A 17,710-nucleotide genomic window follows, 5' to 3' on the forward strand; every position below is an offset into this window, starting at 1 on the left:
TCTTTTGATGAACATCTGCATGCATTTCTTTTTTTCCTACATGTATGCATTTCTCTTGGATATATTATACCTAGGCTTAAAATGGTTGGGTCAGATGGTATGTATTTATTGAACTGTAGGTAATACCAAACAGTTTTCCCAAGTGGTTTTATCAGTATATACTCTTGCTGGTAGAGTTCTGATTGCTCCACATTCTTGTCAATTTTTGGTTTTGTCCTTTTTAAAAATCGTAGTCATTATGGTTTTGATTTCCATTTCCTTGCTGACTAACAACATAAAGCATCATTTCTTGTTTATTGGCTAATTGGATCTTTTTTGTGGTCAAGTCTTTGCCCATTTAAAATATATTAGGTTGTGAATCTTGTTTGTATTGGTTTATAGGAATTTTTAAAATATATTTTTAATATGAGTCCTTTTTTGATTGGAATAAGCATTACAGATATTTTCTCCCACTCTGTGGGTTGTCTTTTCATTCTCTTAATGGTATTTTGTGCTGGACAGAAGTTCTAAAACTGTAATAAAATCCAATTGATCCATTTTTTTCAAACGTTGTTTTTTGTGACCTGTTTAAGAAAAATCTTTGTCTACTCCAAAATGATGAAGCTATTGTTTTTTTTTAAGTTTATTTTTTACCTTTCCTGTTTAGATCCGTAGTCTGTGTGAGTTGATTTTTGTGTATGGTGTGAGGTAGTAGTCAAAACATATTTTATTCCATATAGATATCCAGTTGACCCATTATAATCTACTGGAAAAAACTTTCCTTTCCCCATGGTACTGTAATTTTATCTTTGTTATAAATCAGGTGACTATATTTGCTTATACCCCTTTTGGTTACAAAATAAGTAGTTCTTTATTAAACATTTATTATTATTTTTATTATTGTTATTGTTATTATTATTATTCTTATTATTATTATTATCATGAGTAAAACCTAAAGTAAAGGTAATTATAGGAGAAAAATTTGATTTTGATCTTACAAATCTTTGTTTGATCATGTGTCAATATTTATTTAATTGGCTTATTTCTCTTAAGTTTTCTATTCTAGGAGATAAGTAGGAAATACATATGGTGAAGGGCACTTTTGGTATCAAGGCTTGGGCCCTGTCTAAGGAAAGGTGTTCTGGCCCCACACCATTCCTTAAATTGGTGTCTTTTCCCTCTTCATGAACAAAAAGAGGGAATGACTTTGCAGGAGAGACTGAATGACTTATAAAGAAGTATAAAGCTCTCTTCTCTAGTTCCCTGTTAAATGTCATTGACTAAATAAGAAACATACTACAGAAAACAATAGACCTGTCAAAATATCTTCTGCTTTTGATTAGCACTGGGCTTTTCTCAGACTTCGTGAAAGTAGTATAAAGTTGTTACTGATAATCTTAATAAATGTTAATATTCATTATATATATTATATATATAAATTGATTATGCACTGTGTACTAGGGGTACTTTATATACATTATTTAATTCCCAGGACAATTCTGTGTTAGGGGTGCTTCCCCCCGCCCCCCCCCCCCCATTTCACAGGTGAGGAATGTCAGGTTGATTCCTCAAGGTCACATAACTAGTAAGTGGTTTAGTTTGGATTGGAACCTAAAACTCTGCCCCTCACCGCCAACACCCAGTATATTCAGATGCCTTTCAGATATATGCTGTAGGTGCATCTACACCATATAGACAAATCACCTTTGATTCATGTTTACAGATTTCTTTGAAAGAGTGAGTTTTATATTTTTCCACAGATAAATATACAGATAAAAAGATAAAGTATCTTTTATCCCAGTCTTCCTAGGTTTCTTTAATTTGCCCAATAGACCAGAATTTCTACTACAGAAATAAACACGCTTTGTTGATATATAATTAAGAACATGTAATGGTTTGTTTACAAACCACTAGACTCCTTGAGTCTGGCTGACTTAGCTATTAACAAAGTGCCTTCAGATTTTTACCTCTGGAAAGGGAAAAATACTCTGATTTTACCCTCTATTTGTAAGGAGCTTACTTCAAGTTGAAGTGCAAAACTGTAACCACTTTATAGCCAAGGAGAAAAGGTCAAAAGACCCCAAAACGAAAAAGTACCTAGCCTTAAATATTTCTGAGTGAAGTCTTTTGATGCTGAATCTGGGGAAATAGAAATGGATATTGTATTTAAGGGAAATTTGGGGAACTGTATTGAGGTTTTCTTTCTTCTTTCTTCTTTCTTAAAAAATTTTTTTTTTCTTTTGCAGTCCAGTTTTTGAACTTGGAATACTAATGGAGACCTTTAAAATATCCTTAGGCAAAGTATCTCCTACATGAGGACCTTTCACATTTCATGCCATTACTGTAAAATGGGCAGCATTCAAATGAACTCATTCATATAGTTTGATATATTTCTCTAAAATCCATTTTTAAAAGTGTTTTTGTGGAAGTATATGTGTATTTGGGACCAAAAGATTTTTTGATTATTCGATTGTGAGGTTGAGTTTAAATTATTGGGAAAATGAGGTAGATTAATGAATTTTATCAACAACTTGGACTTTTATGTTCTATGTGGAGTTAGATGTAGGTGTTTATGAAAGATAACTTGTGTGCTTGTAGGTCATAATAATACCGTTTCACAAAATTTAATCATGTATAACTTAGTTTTTGTTGTATCTGGATATAATTTGTATAATTCTTAACACTTTCTTTGACTAAACTGTTTTCAGCCTAGCCTCAGTTAAAATTTAATAAAATCATTGGTTTAATGTATTAGTTATGCTTTTTTATAATACTCCATTAAATAAACACTGCTTAAATAAAATTGAAAGTTTATTTTTTTTTTTTACTACCTGAAATTCTCAGTATAGGAGTGAATAAAATACTTTGAGAAGTGTGGAATTAACTGAATTATCACATATAAATCAGCATGTAACTCTCAAACTCATGGGGAAAAAATGGGAAGTAGCCTCTGGTGAGCCTGTAGCTTATAGAAAAATTGTTCCTAAATGGTTTTTTAAACTCCGTTTATCTCCTTGGATTCACTTGTTTTTTATGTTTTACTTTATTCAGTGCTCTTTGATATACTAATATGACAATAGAATTTAATAATATTTAGAAATGACAGCCTGATAATTTTGTCTTTTTAGTACTTTTGTATATCCTTTTGTTGTGTATTGTTACAACTTCAGTGGTTCCAGGTTATTGTATTTAATGAAAAAAGTTAAAAATATTTTTACAGACCATTCTAGTATAATATTTGATATTTTGGGATCTGTGTGGGGTTGCCAACTTTTAATTTTGTTTAAAAATGACATTAGAAAATTTACAGAAACCTTTCACATCAAAAAAGAGAAGTGACATGAATTCAGAAAAAAGTTTTTAAGGAATTAAAAAAGGAATTGAGTAAATCTAGCTTTATGGAAAATGAAGCATATTTTTGTCTCATTTCTCTGATGGTTCTTTGTCAGTTTCTTGAATTGTCTCTTTTATATGCTGGTTCATGGACATTGGTGCCTTCAGAGTTTCTACCCGAAAACCTCTTCCATTCTCACTTGAATTAATTTTCTTTCACAGCGTCAGCTGTGATTCATAAATTATGCTTCGGTGGACTATTAGTGTCCTGAAAATTAGCCTGAGGTTTTCTGCTTCCACAGTGGAACAATACAATCTTTTTGATGAAGATTTGACTTCCTTAGCTTATTCTTTGAACTAGTATTAGAGCATTCACTTATAAACCATAAGTCAGAGAAAGCAAATTAAATGACCTTCTTCACCCTTTTGCGATGACATCATTAAAGTGCACATTATATATATATATAAGAATATGATGAATGATTGAATATGTTTATGGGTGAGTACATTGGATGATAGAGGAAAAGGAATTTAAAAGATTACTCCTAGGATTTTCATTTTGACAGTAGGGTATTTTGTAGTATCATTCATGTAGATAAATGATTCTGATGTCATGAACCAGGTATTGGTATTGGGGCTGAAGGGAAGATGGTCAGTTAAGTTTTGAACAAGTAGACTTTGAGTTTTTTTTGTGGAATCCAGCAGGCAGCTGGGTATGTGAAACTGCAGCTGTGAAGGGAAATGTAGAAGCTGACAGATTGAGGAGCTCTCAGCATTGAAGTTACTGTGCAAGGATAAAAGAAGGCAGTAACAGAAGGGGGACTAGGACAGAAACTTGCAGAGTACTCCTGGAGGAGAGAGAGGAAGTGTAATTGTTAGAATCTTTGAGTTTCTCTTAAAGCCCCACATCCAGTATGTTAATGATAGTGAGTTCTGTTGGGCCTGCTTTCAAAATCTATGTTGAAATGGATAATTTCTTGCCACTTCCTTTGACAGTACACTGTTGTTTCTCCCATAGTAATAATAGCTTCTGAACCCATCCTTCCTGTTTCTACTCTTTTGCTGTCTGCAGTCTGTTCTGTACACAGCTATCTGAATGATCTTTTTAGGTAAATGTCAGATCATGGTACTCCCTTGAATAAAATTCTCCAGTGGCTTTCATCTCACTCTGAGTAGAATCCGAAGTCCTAATAACCATGGCCTACCAGGTCCTACATGATTGCTATTTACGTGTTAGGTCATTAGAGAATTCTTTCCTGACCACTCTCATCACTTTTCATTATCTTATCTTGATTTACTTTTCATTGTGCTAGACATATCTATTGAATTGTTTACACAAAATGTAAGCTCTGTGAAAGCAGGAACTTTCCTTTACATTCCCAGTGCCTAGAACAGTGCCAGGACCACAGTTGGTCTCAATTAGTGTTTGTTGGATGAATGAAAACAACTGATAGTATTAGACATGGTCACTTCTTTGTTTAAAAATTTTTTTGTTCTTGGGAAGTATATTCAAGATCTTGTAGTAGCTCACGGTAAAAAAGAATATTAAAATGAATATATGTATATTCATGTATGACTGGAAAATTGTACTGTACACCAGAAATTGATAAAACATTGTAAACTGACTATAACTCAATTAAAAAAATAAAGTTTGCATGATAAAAAAATTTTTTAATTCTTTTATTCTCTTTGTTCACATTTTTTATTGTACTCTTGTTGCTTTCCCATTATGGTCTTTTTTTTTTTTTTTTTAATGGAGGTCCTGGGGATTGAACCCAGGACCCCGTGCATGCTAAGCATGTGTTCTACCACTGAACTATACCCACCTCCCCCATTATGCTCTTGAGTTCACATTCACACAGTAGCCAGAAAGATCTTTTAAAAATGTGTATTTAGATTGCATTATTCTTTTCTTTAAAATTCTTCAATAGAATAAGTAATTCAAATTAAATTAAAAATATAAAACAAATTAAAAAGTAAATAAAAACAAAATAAAGATCAAATTCCTACCATAGCCTACAAGCCCTTCATGGTCTTGCAGCTGTCAGCTTTAAACCTTATTTCATGATGTTTTCTTGCTTCCTTACTGAAGATCCAGCCTCACTGGCCTCATTCAATCCCTTTGATTTGTCAGGTCTTTTTCTGTTTCAGCACCTCCACTGATACTGTTTCCCTTTTTCTCAAATGTTTCTCCCCACTGATTTTTCCTCCATATTTACTCTTAGTTTGAATAATGTCCCAATAATGTTTAATGAACGTTTTCTCAGCACTGGGGAAATGAGTAAAAGAGGCCTTGCTATAAACTAATTTTAGTGAATGAAACACAAGTGAATAGGTGAGTGACTTTACCCTTGCTTTTAACTAGTGCAACTTCACTTTCTTCTGTTTCTTCAGTATATAATTTAAGAGTTCTTGCTTTAAAAAAATGGTTTGGAAAATACTGCATATGCACAATGGTATGGTAAGAGCTATGCACAGAGTTTCCTGAAAACACATAGCTTCTTATAGGAGATGGTTGCATCTGATCTGTGACTTGAAGGACAATATAAATGTTAGCTGAGCAAAGGAAAGAAGGTAAAGATGGTTGAGGCTGAGGTAGTAGTTTTAATCCTTGGCTGTTTGTTCATGAAAACTGTCCTTAGTACTCTAAAAATATATACCTCTGCACTTTGTGATAATTCATCAAGCTGCACATTTGTAATTTGTGCACTTCTCTGTATGTTACCATACCTTAATAGAAAAATTAAAAATAATATAAAAAATGAGATACATAAAATTTAGATACAATAAAATTCACCATTTTAAAGTGTACAATTCAGTAATTCTTAGTGTATTCACAGAGTTATATAACATCACCTGCAGGATACTTTCATCGCTCTAAAAAGAAACCCCATAACCATTAGCAGCTACTTTCTGCCGTCTCCTCCCTCCTCCAGTCTCTGCAACTGCTAATCTACTTTTTGTAGATTTTGCCTATGAATTTGCCTATTCTAAACATTTCATATAAATGGAATTATACAGTATATGACCTTTGTGACTGGCTTCTTTCACTTAACTATGTTTTTAAGATTCATCATGTTATAGCTTGTAACAACACTTCACTCCTTTTTACAGCTGAATAGTAATCCAGTATTGATTCAGCGGTTTATGGACGTTTGGGTGGTTTCCACTTTTTGCCTATCATGAATAATGTTGCTGTGAACATTCATTAATATGTTTTTGTGCAAAATGTTTTCTTTTTCTTTGGTATATCTAGGAGCAATATTTCTGGGTCATTTGGCAATTCTATGTTTAACTTGTTAAGGAACTGTCAGACTTTTCCAAAGCAGCTACCCTCCAGCAGTGTCTGAGGGTACTAATTTCTCCATATCTTGTCAGTATATTTTATCTGTCTTTTTGTTACCTCCGTCCTGGTGGATATGAAGTGATAACTCATTGTGGTTTTGCTAATGATGTTGAGCATCTTTTCATGTGCTTATTGGCTATGTGTACATCTTTTTTACAGAAATATGTCTTCAAGTCCTTTGCTCATTTTTTAGATTGCTTGTCTTTTTATTAAGTTGTAAAGGTTCTTTACAGACAGATGATTTGCAGATATTTTCTCATTCTGTAGGCTGTCTTTTCGTTATCATGACAGAGTCCTTAGAAGCACAAAGGTTTAAATTTTGATGATTCCAGTTTTCTGTATTTTTTCTTTGGTTGCTTGTTTCTTTTTAATTTTAATTTTTAAATTGTGCTAAAGCATACACAACAAAATTACCATCTTAAAATTTGAGGTACAGTTGATTTACATTATTGTGTTAAACAGTTTCAGGTGTACAGCATAGTGATTCAGTATTTTTGCAGATTATATTCTATCATAGGTTATTATAAGGGTATAATTACTTGCACTATACAGTTATCCTTGTTTCTTATCTATTTTATGTATAGTAGTTTGTATCTATTAAATCTCATCCCTAATTTGTCACTCCCTCCTCCCCCTCTCCCATTTGGTAATGACAAGTTTGTTATCTATATCTGTGAGTCTGTTTTTGTTTTTCATAGATATTTATTTATATATTTTTTTAGATTCAACATATAAATTATATCATATAGTATGTGTCTTTCTCTGTCTGGCTTATTTCACTTGGCATAATGCCCTCCAAGTCTATACACGTTGCTGCAAATGGCAGTATTTCATTCTTTTTTATGGTTGGGTAATATTCCATTGTGCGTGTACACATCGTATCTTAATCCAGTCACCTGTTGTTGGGCATTTGGTTTGCTTCCATGTTGTGGCTGTTGTAAATAGTGCTATGAACATTGGGATGCATGTATCTTTTTGAATTAGTGTTTTTGTTTTTTCTGGATATGTATCCAGGAGTGGAATTGCTGGATTGTCTGCTAGTTCTATTTTTAGTTTTTCAGGGACCCTCCATACTATATTCCATAGTGGCTGCAGCAATTTACATTCCCACCAGCAGTGTATGAGGGTTCCCTTTTCTCCACATCCTCTCCAAAATTTGTTATTTGTAGACTTTTTTGAGGATAGCCATTCTGACCGGTGTGAGGTGATACTTCATTGTGGATCAATGTTGTATAGTTTTCAGAGTATATATGTCTTTCACTGCCTTGGTTCATTTTATTCCTGGGTATTTTATTTTACTTTCTCTTTCAGATATTTCATTATTAGTGTACAGAAATGCAACAGATTTTTTTGTATATTAGTCTTATATTCTGCAACCTTGCTGAATTCAGTTAACTGAACCCAAAGGACTTTAGAGTTTTGACATAGAGTATCATGTCTGCAAATAGTGACAGTTTTACCTCTTCCTTTCCAATTTGGATACCTTTTATTTTTTTCTTGTTTGATGCCATGGCTAGGATTTCCAGTACTATGTTAAATAGGAACATTGACAGAGGGCATCCTTGTAAAATTGACCATTTTTAAAGTGTACAGTTTTTACTAGCATTAATTACATTCACATTGTTGGGCAGCCATCACTACCTTCCAGCTCCAGAACTCCTTTGATTTTGTAAAACTGAAACTATACATTAAGCAGTAACTTTCCATTTTCCTCTTCCTCTAGTCCCTGAAAACCACTGATCTGTTTTCTACCTCTATGAATTTGACTACTCTAGGTACCAAACGGAAGTGGAATTATGTAGTGTTTGTCCTTGGTTGCTTGTGCTTTTAGAGTCATATATAAGAGACCACTGTCTAATCCAAGGTAACAGGACTTACAGTTACTTTTCTTCAAAGGTGGTTATAATTTGAGCTCCTACATACTGGTCTTTGATTCATTTTGAGTTCTTTTTTTTTGAATGTGATCCAAAATAGGGGTGCAACTTTCCCTTGCATGTGGCTATCCAGTTGTTTTAGCATCATTTTTTGGAAAGATTATTATTACTCCTCCCCACCATGATATGTCTTGATACCCTTGTTGGAATAATTATCTTTAAATATAGAATCTACAGTTGTATCTCTTCTTTGTTTTTTAGTATTAATAATTTATATATTTTTTCCTGATCAGTTTAACAAGAGATTTATCCATTTTATTGATTTTTCTTAAAGAACCATCTTTTGGCTTATTGATTTTTCTCTTTTTCTGTTTTCAATTTCATTGACTTGTCATTATTTCCTTTCTTTTTTATATGGATTACATTCTTTTTTTCCCCTGGTTTCTTCAGGTGAACGCTGATTCTGAGCTGAGTCTCCTGCCACTGCCCCCTTTTTTGGTCTAATATGTTTGCTGCTGTAAATTTCCCTGTTAAGTACTGGTTTTGTTGGAAGCCACAGATGTTAATATGTTGTGTTTTTATTTTCATTTAGTTCTACTATTTTCTAGTTTTTCCCTTCAATTCTCTTCGTCTTTGACTCATAGGATATTTAGAACCATGTTATTTATTTTGACATATGTGGGAATTTTTGAGATATACTTTTAGTATTGATTTCTAATTTAATTCCATCATGGTCACAATTTATATAAATTGAATCTTTTAAAAGTTATTGATTAATTATTCTTTCCAGTCAACCTTTTACAAATAACTAAACTTCTTTTAAACTGTTTTTAAACCATTTACATTTGATAGTTTAAATCTACTACCTTGCCATTGTTAGAAGTTTTTCCTATATGTTCTTTGTTTTCTTTTCTCTGTCTTCTTTTGGGTTGACTGTTTTTTCTTTTTTATATTTTATTTTATTTCCTTTGTTGGCTTATTAACTATCATTTTAAAATAGTGTTTACTTTTAGGGTTCATAGTATACATCTTTAATTTAACACAATGTATCTTGAAATTATATTATGCAACTTCAGATATAGTATAAGAATCTTGTATTTCCCCATTTCCTGGTTGTTGTGTTCTTCTCTTTCATTGTTCACTGTCCTACACTGTCTGGTTTCCAGTATCTGAAAAACATTTTCATATATTTTGTCCAGATTTCTAGTTGTTTTGGATAGGAACATAAATCTCATTTCTGTTATTACCCTGTCTTGGCCAGAAGTGGAAATCCCTTGGAATGACTTTAGATAAGAAAGTGACAGAAAATGTGCATTTTTGATCCGTCTCTAGACCATGCATTTGTAAGGGAAAACTCTTAAAGTAGAGGGACCAATTTCAAGGCAGGTGGGTTAATTCAAGTGAGAGATGGTGAAGGCCTAAGGTTGATCATTGATGATGATGCTAGACAGGTGGGGAACAGTTTGAGCAATATGTAGGTTTACATACTAGTGCAGGGTTTCTAAAAGAATGGGTCATGAGCTATTTACATCTGAATTACTTGTAGTGTTTGATAAAATGAGGATTCTGTGCCCTGCCCCAACTTTATTGAATCTGAATTTCTAAGGATGTGCTTTAGAAATTTGCATTTTAAACAAGTCCCTAGGATAATACTTAGAAACACTAAAGTTTTAGAAGAAAGTGATAGATTTTTTTTTTCCAAAATATGATCCTCATTTTTTTGGGAACCTCTAATTTGGAGTGACCTGAAGTAGTTAATTAAAAATAAAGATTTATGCATGCATGTCCAGAACTGCTGAATCTGAATTTCTGGGGCAGTTGATTCCAGGAATTTCTTATATACATTACAGTTTGAAAACCAGTAAGCTACGGTACTTCACAGACATAATCTCACTGAACTTCACAATAACCCTGAGAAGTAGTAGGCACGTATTATGTCTCCTCTTATTTTATAGATGAAGAAACGAAGCACCGAAGTGCAAAATGGTTTGCTCATTGTCAGAGGAGGCATCTCCTTCCACCAAATCTGATGCTCTTTCTACTTCCTTTCTGTTGACTGTGAAATAGGCTTATCTCTAAAATCTTTAGTAGGAGTCATCCAAGGCATTGGACCTGTGGTTCCAAACAATTTAGGGGGCCAGGAAAGTGTGTTGTTCTTTGGTCATACTTTGTACCAAGTGAAAATTCAGTTCAGCTCTCTAGCAAGTAATTGTGATAAGCTTACTTGTCTAAGAAAAGTGTTTTTTTTTTGTCTTTGACCATTATCTTGATGCTTTTTATAACCAGCTTTGAATTTTCTCTCTGTTTTCTTTTAAAATCATTTAAAGATAGAGTGCACGTTTGATATTTCCACTCATGACAACTGAAGAATAGGGTATATAGTATAACCTTAGTTCTCAATTTTTCCCCAAGATCTTATAAAACTGAAAGAAGAAATTTCAGTGTCTAATAATTTAGGCTGCATGTAGCTTAGATGTCACAGTTTTGTAGTAAGTTGTTTGGCTTATAACTTTGCTATATCACTAGAACTGATAATATTTTCTAGTGAGATTTTCTGTAGTCTTTTGAGGTGATTTCATATGTGCCATGAATCTGAGATCCTATAATCTGTTTAACACAGTAGTACTAGTGTTAGACTGCAAATAGTAGAAAAAGTAATTCTTTTCAGTCAGGATTGGTTTTTGGATTTGCTTTTGGAATACTTGAATAGTCAATGAATTTTGTTAGTACGTGAAAACAAGCAAAGCTCTGTGGCAAGGAACAAATAAGGTCTTAGGAATGGGGTTTAAATAGTTTGTTTTCTGTTTTGTATGCTTTTTAAAAGACAGAATAGCTAAGTTTTTTAAACTTATGGGAGTAAGTTCTATGTTTAAATAGTTCAAATTTAAAAACTATTGTAGCCTGCCAAAATTCTAAGTAGTGTATCTGCTCCAGAAAGCACATAACATTTGTGCAGAATCTTAAATCTGAAATGAGTGAAATGAAGAATGCAATGTAGGAAATATAAGAGTTTTGGCTGGTGTAACTCCTTGCTCATTACAAGAGAGTTTATATCAACTTTTAAGTTTGGGAATACTTACATTTGTGTTGATTTTTCATAGCATTACTTTTTTAACATTTGAAATCAAATGCATAGAGAATTAAGTGTTTGAGGATAGGTATCAGTGTTTCTGAATCACTATACTTTATTGTGTTTTTCCTCCAATGAAAAAAACTGAGATATAATTAACATATTTGTTTTCTACTGTATTGATAGTGAAACTTCACTGAGAACATCTGCAGGTTGACAATACCAGTAACAAATTTTATCCACAAAGCAGGTGTAAGGCTATCTGTATTTTCTATGTAGATTTTTACTTCTTTTTATTATACAGGAATTTGGAGTGGTACACCATACCATGTTGCATCATTTTAGAATGTCATTGATGGGTTTCTTTTTTGATACGTGTGTGTGTGTGTGTGTGTGTGTATGAATATTTTTTAGCTTATTTTTCCACTAATAAATGGGTAGAAGTGACTTAAAGTTTTACATGGTGCTTTTTGTCATCATTGTAAGCACATCATTATGTTTCTCAGACTCATACTCTGTAACCAAGTATATGTTCTAAGAAGCTTACTTTTAAGGAACATTTTTTACAGCTACGTCTTGATTTAGTTGGTCATAATTCACTTTCTGTTTGCATTAAAATAACATGGACAAATTAGTCACAGAGGGATAATCTAACAAGATAAAGCTATTACTTTAAAGGACATCGAATGTTTTAAAGTCATATTTAGGGGAAAGTCATGATCTTTTTTACTGCATTCTTAAGCTTTATAGATTTATTCCCTAATATTACCATAAAACAAAGAAAGTACTTTTCTAATTAATGTCTGAGAAATTACAGGCTTCTGGAAAATGAGATACATACATTGGAAAAGGAATCTAAGGAGCTCTAAAATTTGTAAGAATTTTAATTTAGAGTTGAATTTTGAAATATTTTCTATGAGGACCCTGAGAAGCCTTTGTAAGAGTGTTAACTCGTGTTAAATCTGTTGAAAATAACATTTTGTAGCTAAATATAAGGAATTATTTGTGAAGTTTCTTAGAAAATACAGTGTGCTGTGTGTTAAGAAATATTATCAGTTTTATCCACAAATCTATAAATAGTAACACATCCGTAGTGACTATATTGTGGTTTCCCTTCACAGATACCAAGTTGTGCTAGTACAACCATATAAATAATTAATACCTGAAGTCTCAATGTCACATGGACATTAACAGTGATGACAGATAAATGCAGACGCTTGGGAATCAAATACTAGGCGAAACACTTTAATAAAGGTAAGAAAAAAATGTAATCTTAATTAAGGCCAAGCGGGCTTTAGTTAGTGGAAGTAATTGAAGTTTCTTTTTAAGTGTATTAGACTTTTAAGAAACATATCTGCATGATCCTGTTTATCTTCATATTGGTAGGACTCAGCTGTAAGTATCGGTTCTTCTGTAAAAAATAGCAGTTGCAGATCTCCTTGTCTGGCAGATACCGTAATGGGTGATGTTCCTCTAGTAAATAGGATAGTCATATGACTGTCTGGAACTCGATAGAGTGCTGGAATGGGCATGCCCGTGAATACTCAGAAACACATCCAAAATTGTGGATCCTCTCTGGCTCTGATGATTGCCGCCACCACCACACACTATAGACTGTAATGTTTTACCATGTTTGTGAAAGGATTTTGGGATTGAGTATAAAGGAGTTGGCAGTTGAAATCCTTGTTACAAGAAAAGTGAAATTTCAAGTCAAGTTACTTTTTTATAGAATCATGTTTTACTGAGCACCCTCCTCATGTTAATTTAGAACATTTTTTAATGTGGGATTAAATGATTTTTTTAGACAATTTTCCTACTTGTGCTTTTGAGAATTTACTAGACATATCTGGGGAAGATTGCATCTATAGATACTAGATATTAGCCCCTCTGGCTGACTAAAACTAGGCAGTAAATCTAGTTTACAAAGCTTTGATGATTGCATCAGTTTTTAAATGGCAGTCCTTTACCAAAAATAGTGTCACTTTTAGAATATCTAGTTTTATGTTTATGTGACAGTTTCTATCACAAACATTGCTAGTCTTTTTCCTAGTGTTCCTCCTTATTTCCAAATAGGAACTCATAATAACCCATTTAGCCAGGTTCTCTGAAAAGGATATCATAATGCATTACTATAAAGTAAAACTGTGATTAACTAGACTGTCCAAGAAATGCATTGTATTTAGGTTAATCCCCTAAAATATCTAGCCAACTGGGTACTAAAACCAGAAAATCCTCATTTTTGTCCTCGTTGAAAATCCATATGCCCAAAATAATAGGAATTTCCCTTTATGATGGAATCTTGTAGCACTTTACCATCAAAGTTATCATGTAGATATAGAAGACTTGGTTTATGCTTTGGGGTGCATAACCTAAATTATTTTTGTTGTCAGTCTCCAGTTTTGCATCCTCGAAAGCCAAAATTTGGGAAGGCCTCGAATAAGAATAAGAGATTATAAATTCTGTATGAGAAATCTTATTGAGGGCAGTCTTGGGGTCACCTCAAAACAATATTGCCTTACACTCTAGAAAAGAACTGAGTCACATTTTGACTCAAAATAATATTGAGTTGTTGTAAGGATTTAATATATTTCAAGCTCTTTTTGGTTTGTTTTTGTTGGTTTCTAAAAATTCTCTTCCAGTTTCTCTGAGGCTACAAGCTACAAAGTTAACAAGAATTATCAAAGATGTTGCTAAAATCTATTAGCGTAAGTTAATTTGCTTCTTTAATTCTGTTTTTTATTATTTTATTTTAAAGAAAGAAATTTAGGAAGTTCTAGTATTCTCCATGGCTGAAGCTGAGAGTCTGAAACCCTGATGCTTAAGCTCTATTCTAGATCATAGCTCCAACTCCTTCAGGATATAAGGAAAGAGATAATATTTCCACAATGATAGATCTTTGGTTGTACAGGTAAGTTGTTTAGTTTTGCAGTAGTGAAGACAACTATAGTTCATTTGTTTGTTTGCTTGTATTTGAGGAGAGGACGCTTGTTATTTTTCTATACTTCCTTCTGTATGTGGAAAATTGTGCAGTCTTGCTAGCTGTTCGTAGGAATTTGGAGCTATAGGGGATGGGTTATGAATGAAATAATTTCCCACTCTTTTCCCAACAGGGGATAAATGAAGTGACTATGTGCTTTGGAATCTCTGGAGCATTATATCTATCTTTGACATAGGTAGATATGGGTAGATATGTGTAGGTACTTTTTGATTCAAGGGCATTATGAAATTCCTAGACTTTTCTTTCTCCTCATTCATTCAGCTTTATCTGTATCTGTGTTTGTCTCTCTGTCTCTGCCAGTCTATCAATCAGTCAGTCAATCAGTCAATCAATCAGTCAGTCATATATCTGACTCTCTTAATGGGGAAGAAAGAAGCAATGCCTTTATACAAGACAGTACATGATAAGAGTTCCCAGGCTTCAAAGAGGCTAATACTAAGTTGAATTGTGTAAATGGCTCCCGGGTTTCACTCTCCTTCTTTTTAAACTTTATACTTTTAACCTTATAGATAATAGTGATAATTGCCCAACTGAAAAAATTTGTCTTAAAAGATTTGTATGACAAAGATAGTCTCTGAACTATTTTTAAACAGTTCATGTTTATGTTGTAGACAAATAGGAAAAGAATCATCGGTAACGCTTCTGAATTGCTCTTATTCTTTTTGGCTTTCACTTTGGTTTGTCTACATGTTATTACGACCAGTTTCCTAAAAATGATTCACTTAATATAACTAAATGTTACGCTAATAAGTACCAGCTATGACACTGATGGATTGTCAGTCCCTCAGTTCCCAACGTAAACCATCCTACTTTGGTGATTACTGTGGAACCAAAGCTTACAGGCAGTGTCTTTGAAATATCTTTCGAGATTTTTTTCTTTTAAGTAAAGGTGATAGCTGGAGTAGTGTTTCATTAGGTGGATCATTTTAGTTTAATGCTCATTATTCCTTTCAGTTCTTACTGATACAGCTCTGCAGATGTTGTCACAGGGGCTGGAAATTTATGATCTGAAACATAGCTGATACTGTTTCGAAGAGTGTTTCAGAATCCTTTAGATAGATCTGAGGTAAAAGTAGACTCAAATTGGTAGTTCAACAGCAAGTAAATGGGTGAGATATGTGGGATTATAGATAGGATTTGGGGCTTAATGTCAATGGACAGGCTAAAATTTGGTTGACTGTCCTCAGATATGCCCTCTAATAATATGAAAACTTTTGAGGGTGGGGGAGAAAGGAATTCTAGCATTTGATTATATTCTCTTCCCTTTATTCTAGAAAGTGCTATCTATTCATTAGTTGGTGGATAACATATAGGAAAAGCTTCATTCTAGTTGCTAGATTGGATTTTGCCCATATGAACCTGTTAGCTAACAGTTTCCCTTAACTCTACAACTAGAGTGATTGAATTTCCAGTTCCAGTTGTGTGCTGGCTAATGTCTTCTCCATGTTGACTAGTTAATTAGCAGGGGTATTTTCTGAGATACTTAGTTTATAAACGAGTTTCTTTCTGTTCCTTTAGCAACTTAATTTTTGGCAGAAATACAATTTTGTGCTCCAAACTTTTTCAGTGAATTTCCTCAGTAACTCTTGTGCTAATGTAGCTAAAATGAGGAAGACAACTGCTTTGGGCTGTACCTTGCAAGGTCTGGCCAAGCCCTGTTGAGATTTGGTTGAGATAATCAGGACATTGTTAGTCTCTTTTTGGTAATTGAATTTTGCATTCAGCTTATCAGATAACTACAGAAAATATGTGTCTTTATAAATGCTTATCCAAAAATAGAAAAGATAGGAAGAAAAGGGTAGAACAGAAGAAAAAATTATCAGAGGGAAGAGTGTTAAAATTTCATCCAACTCTAATCTTCATAATTTTAGGCAATTTATTGCCTTAGTATATGTAATAAGTTAATTTCAGGCAGGAGATTTTTATAATCCTCTTTGGTGCTTCCTCAGCCGAAGGGATCATGGTTTTATTTATAAATTTTTTAGTATTAGGATCAAATAAAGAATTAAAGGATTTATTATAAATAGGTCTCATTTAGTTTGAAACTTGATGTATTTTAACAGAATATGGTTTCGATGCAGTGGTCTAAGGCAGCACTTCTCAAACCTTAGTAGGCATTCAGTGACCCAGGGAATCTGATGAACTGGTAGGTCTAGGGCAGGGCCTGATACATTCTGCGTTCCTAACAAGCTTCCAGTAGGTGCCCATGGTGCTAGTTCTTAGACCACACTTGGAGCTACAAGAGTTTGAGGTACCACAGAAATTCTTGTCACAAAACAGTTTCACTTTAGGTAGGGCCCAATAGCATAGAATTTGAGAACTCTAAAACTTGGGCTTCACTGTAGTTATTGAACAGAATAAAAAAATTTTTAAGGAGCAAAAGAAATGAAAAAAGTTTTAATATTTCATATTGATCAGTTTTTGATCAATGGAATGATGAAAAATAAGCCATTATAGGTGGTGTTTTATAATGATATGAATATGTTTTTTGTATGTTCTACAATATTGAAATCTATATATACATTCTTCGTGAGTAGTTTTGGGTGCTACTAATAGTTTTATTTTATTAATAATAATGAGGCAGAAATTTCTCATATTTGAATTGGTGTGGAAAGAAAAGGGCTAGGAATGCCTGTTAATTGGAATCATTTGAAGTTTATAAGCCCTTGATCGGCATCATATTTTAAAAAGTAAAGCAAACAGTTTTATGAGGATGTGGGATTATAAAATATCACTATTGCCAATATTGTTTTTAAACCAGAAATCATGATGAATATAATCAAATTTGCATTGAAGATATATATTTGCATTAGATTTTATAAGTAAAAATTTATTTATAAAATTAACTTACATTTTATTTGTTACATTTATATAGATATTTAATTTTTAAAAATCTGTAATCTTCAAATTTGAAAGCTTCAGATTTGGGTGCAAGAAACAGATAAATTGATTTTAATAATTTTTTTAGTTTGTGCTCTTTTGAAAACTTAAAATTTTGTAATTAAAAGTGATATTTGTGGGTCATTCAGTGTTTATTACCTGCACATAAAAAGAGACAGAATGTAATCTTAATAACAAGATTTTAACAAAGGAGAATTACATGTCAGAGC

General features: G+C 32.9%; 1 protein-coding gene across 8 annotated transcripts in view; it reads left to right on the forward strand.

Moving 5' to 3' along the window:
- Positions 1–17,710, forward strand: part of ZZZ3 (zinc finger ZZ-type containing 3) — a 92,986-nt gene that overhangs the window by 18,909 nt on the left and 56,367 nt on the right. For 5 of the 8 annotated variants that reach the window (XM_031465413.2, XM_031465416.2, XM_064493435.1 and 2 more), the window contains exons 2-3: positions 12,724–12,856; positions 14,358–14,510. The exons of 1 other annotated variant lie outside the window; for it this stretch is intronic. Coding sequence is in view for 1 of the 7 variants with exons in the window: in XM_064493435.1 (XP_064349505.1) it covers positions 14,488–14,510 (23 nt within the window). In the remaining 6 variants the exon portion in view is untranslated. Of the gene's footprint in view, positions 1–12,723; positions 12,857–14,288; positions 14,308–14,357; positions 14,511–17,710 lie in introns of those variants that run through there. 2 more of the 8 variants (XM_031465415.2, XM_064493434.1) reach the window with 2 other exon arrangements.

This window comes from Camelus dromedarius, chromosome 14, assembly GCF_036321535.1.
Source record: "Camelus dromedarius isolate mCamDro1 chromosome 14, mCamDro1.pat, whole genome shotgun sequence".
NCBI lineage: Eukaryota > Metazoa > Chordata > Mammalia > Artiodactyla > Camelidae > Camelus > Camelus dromedarius.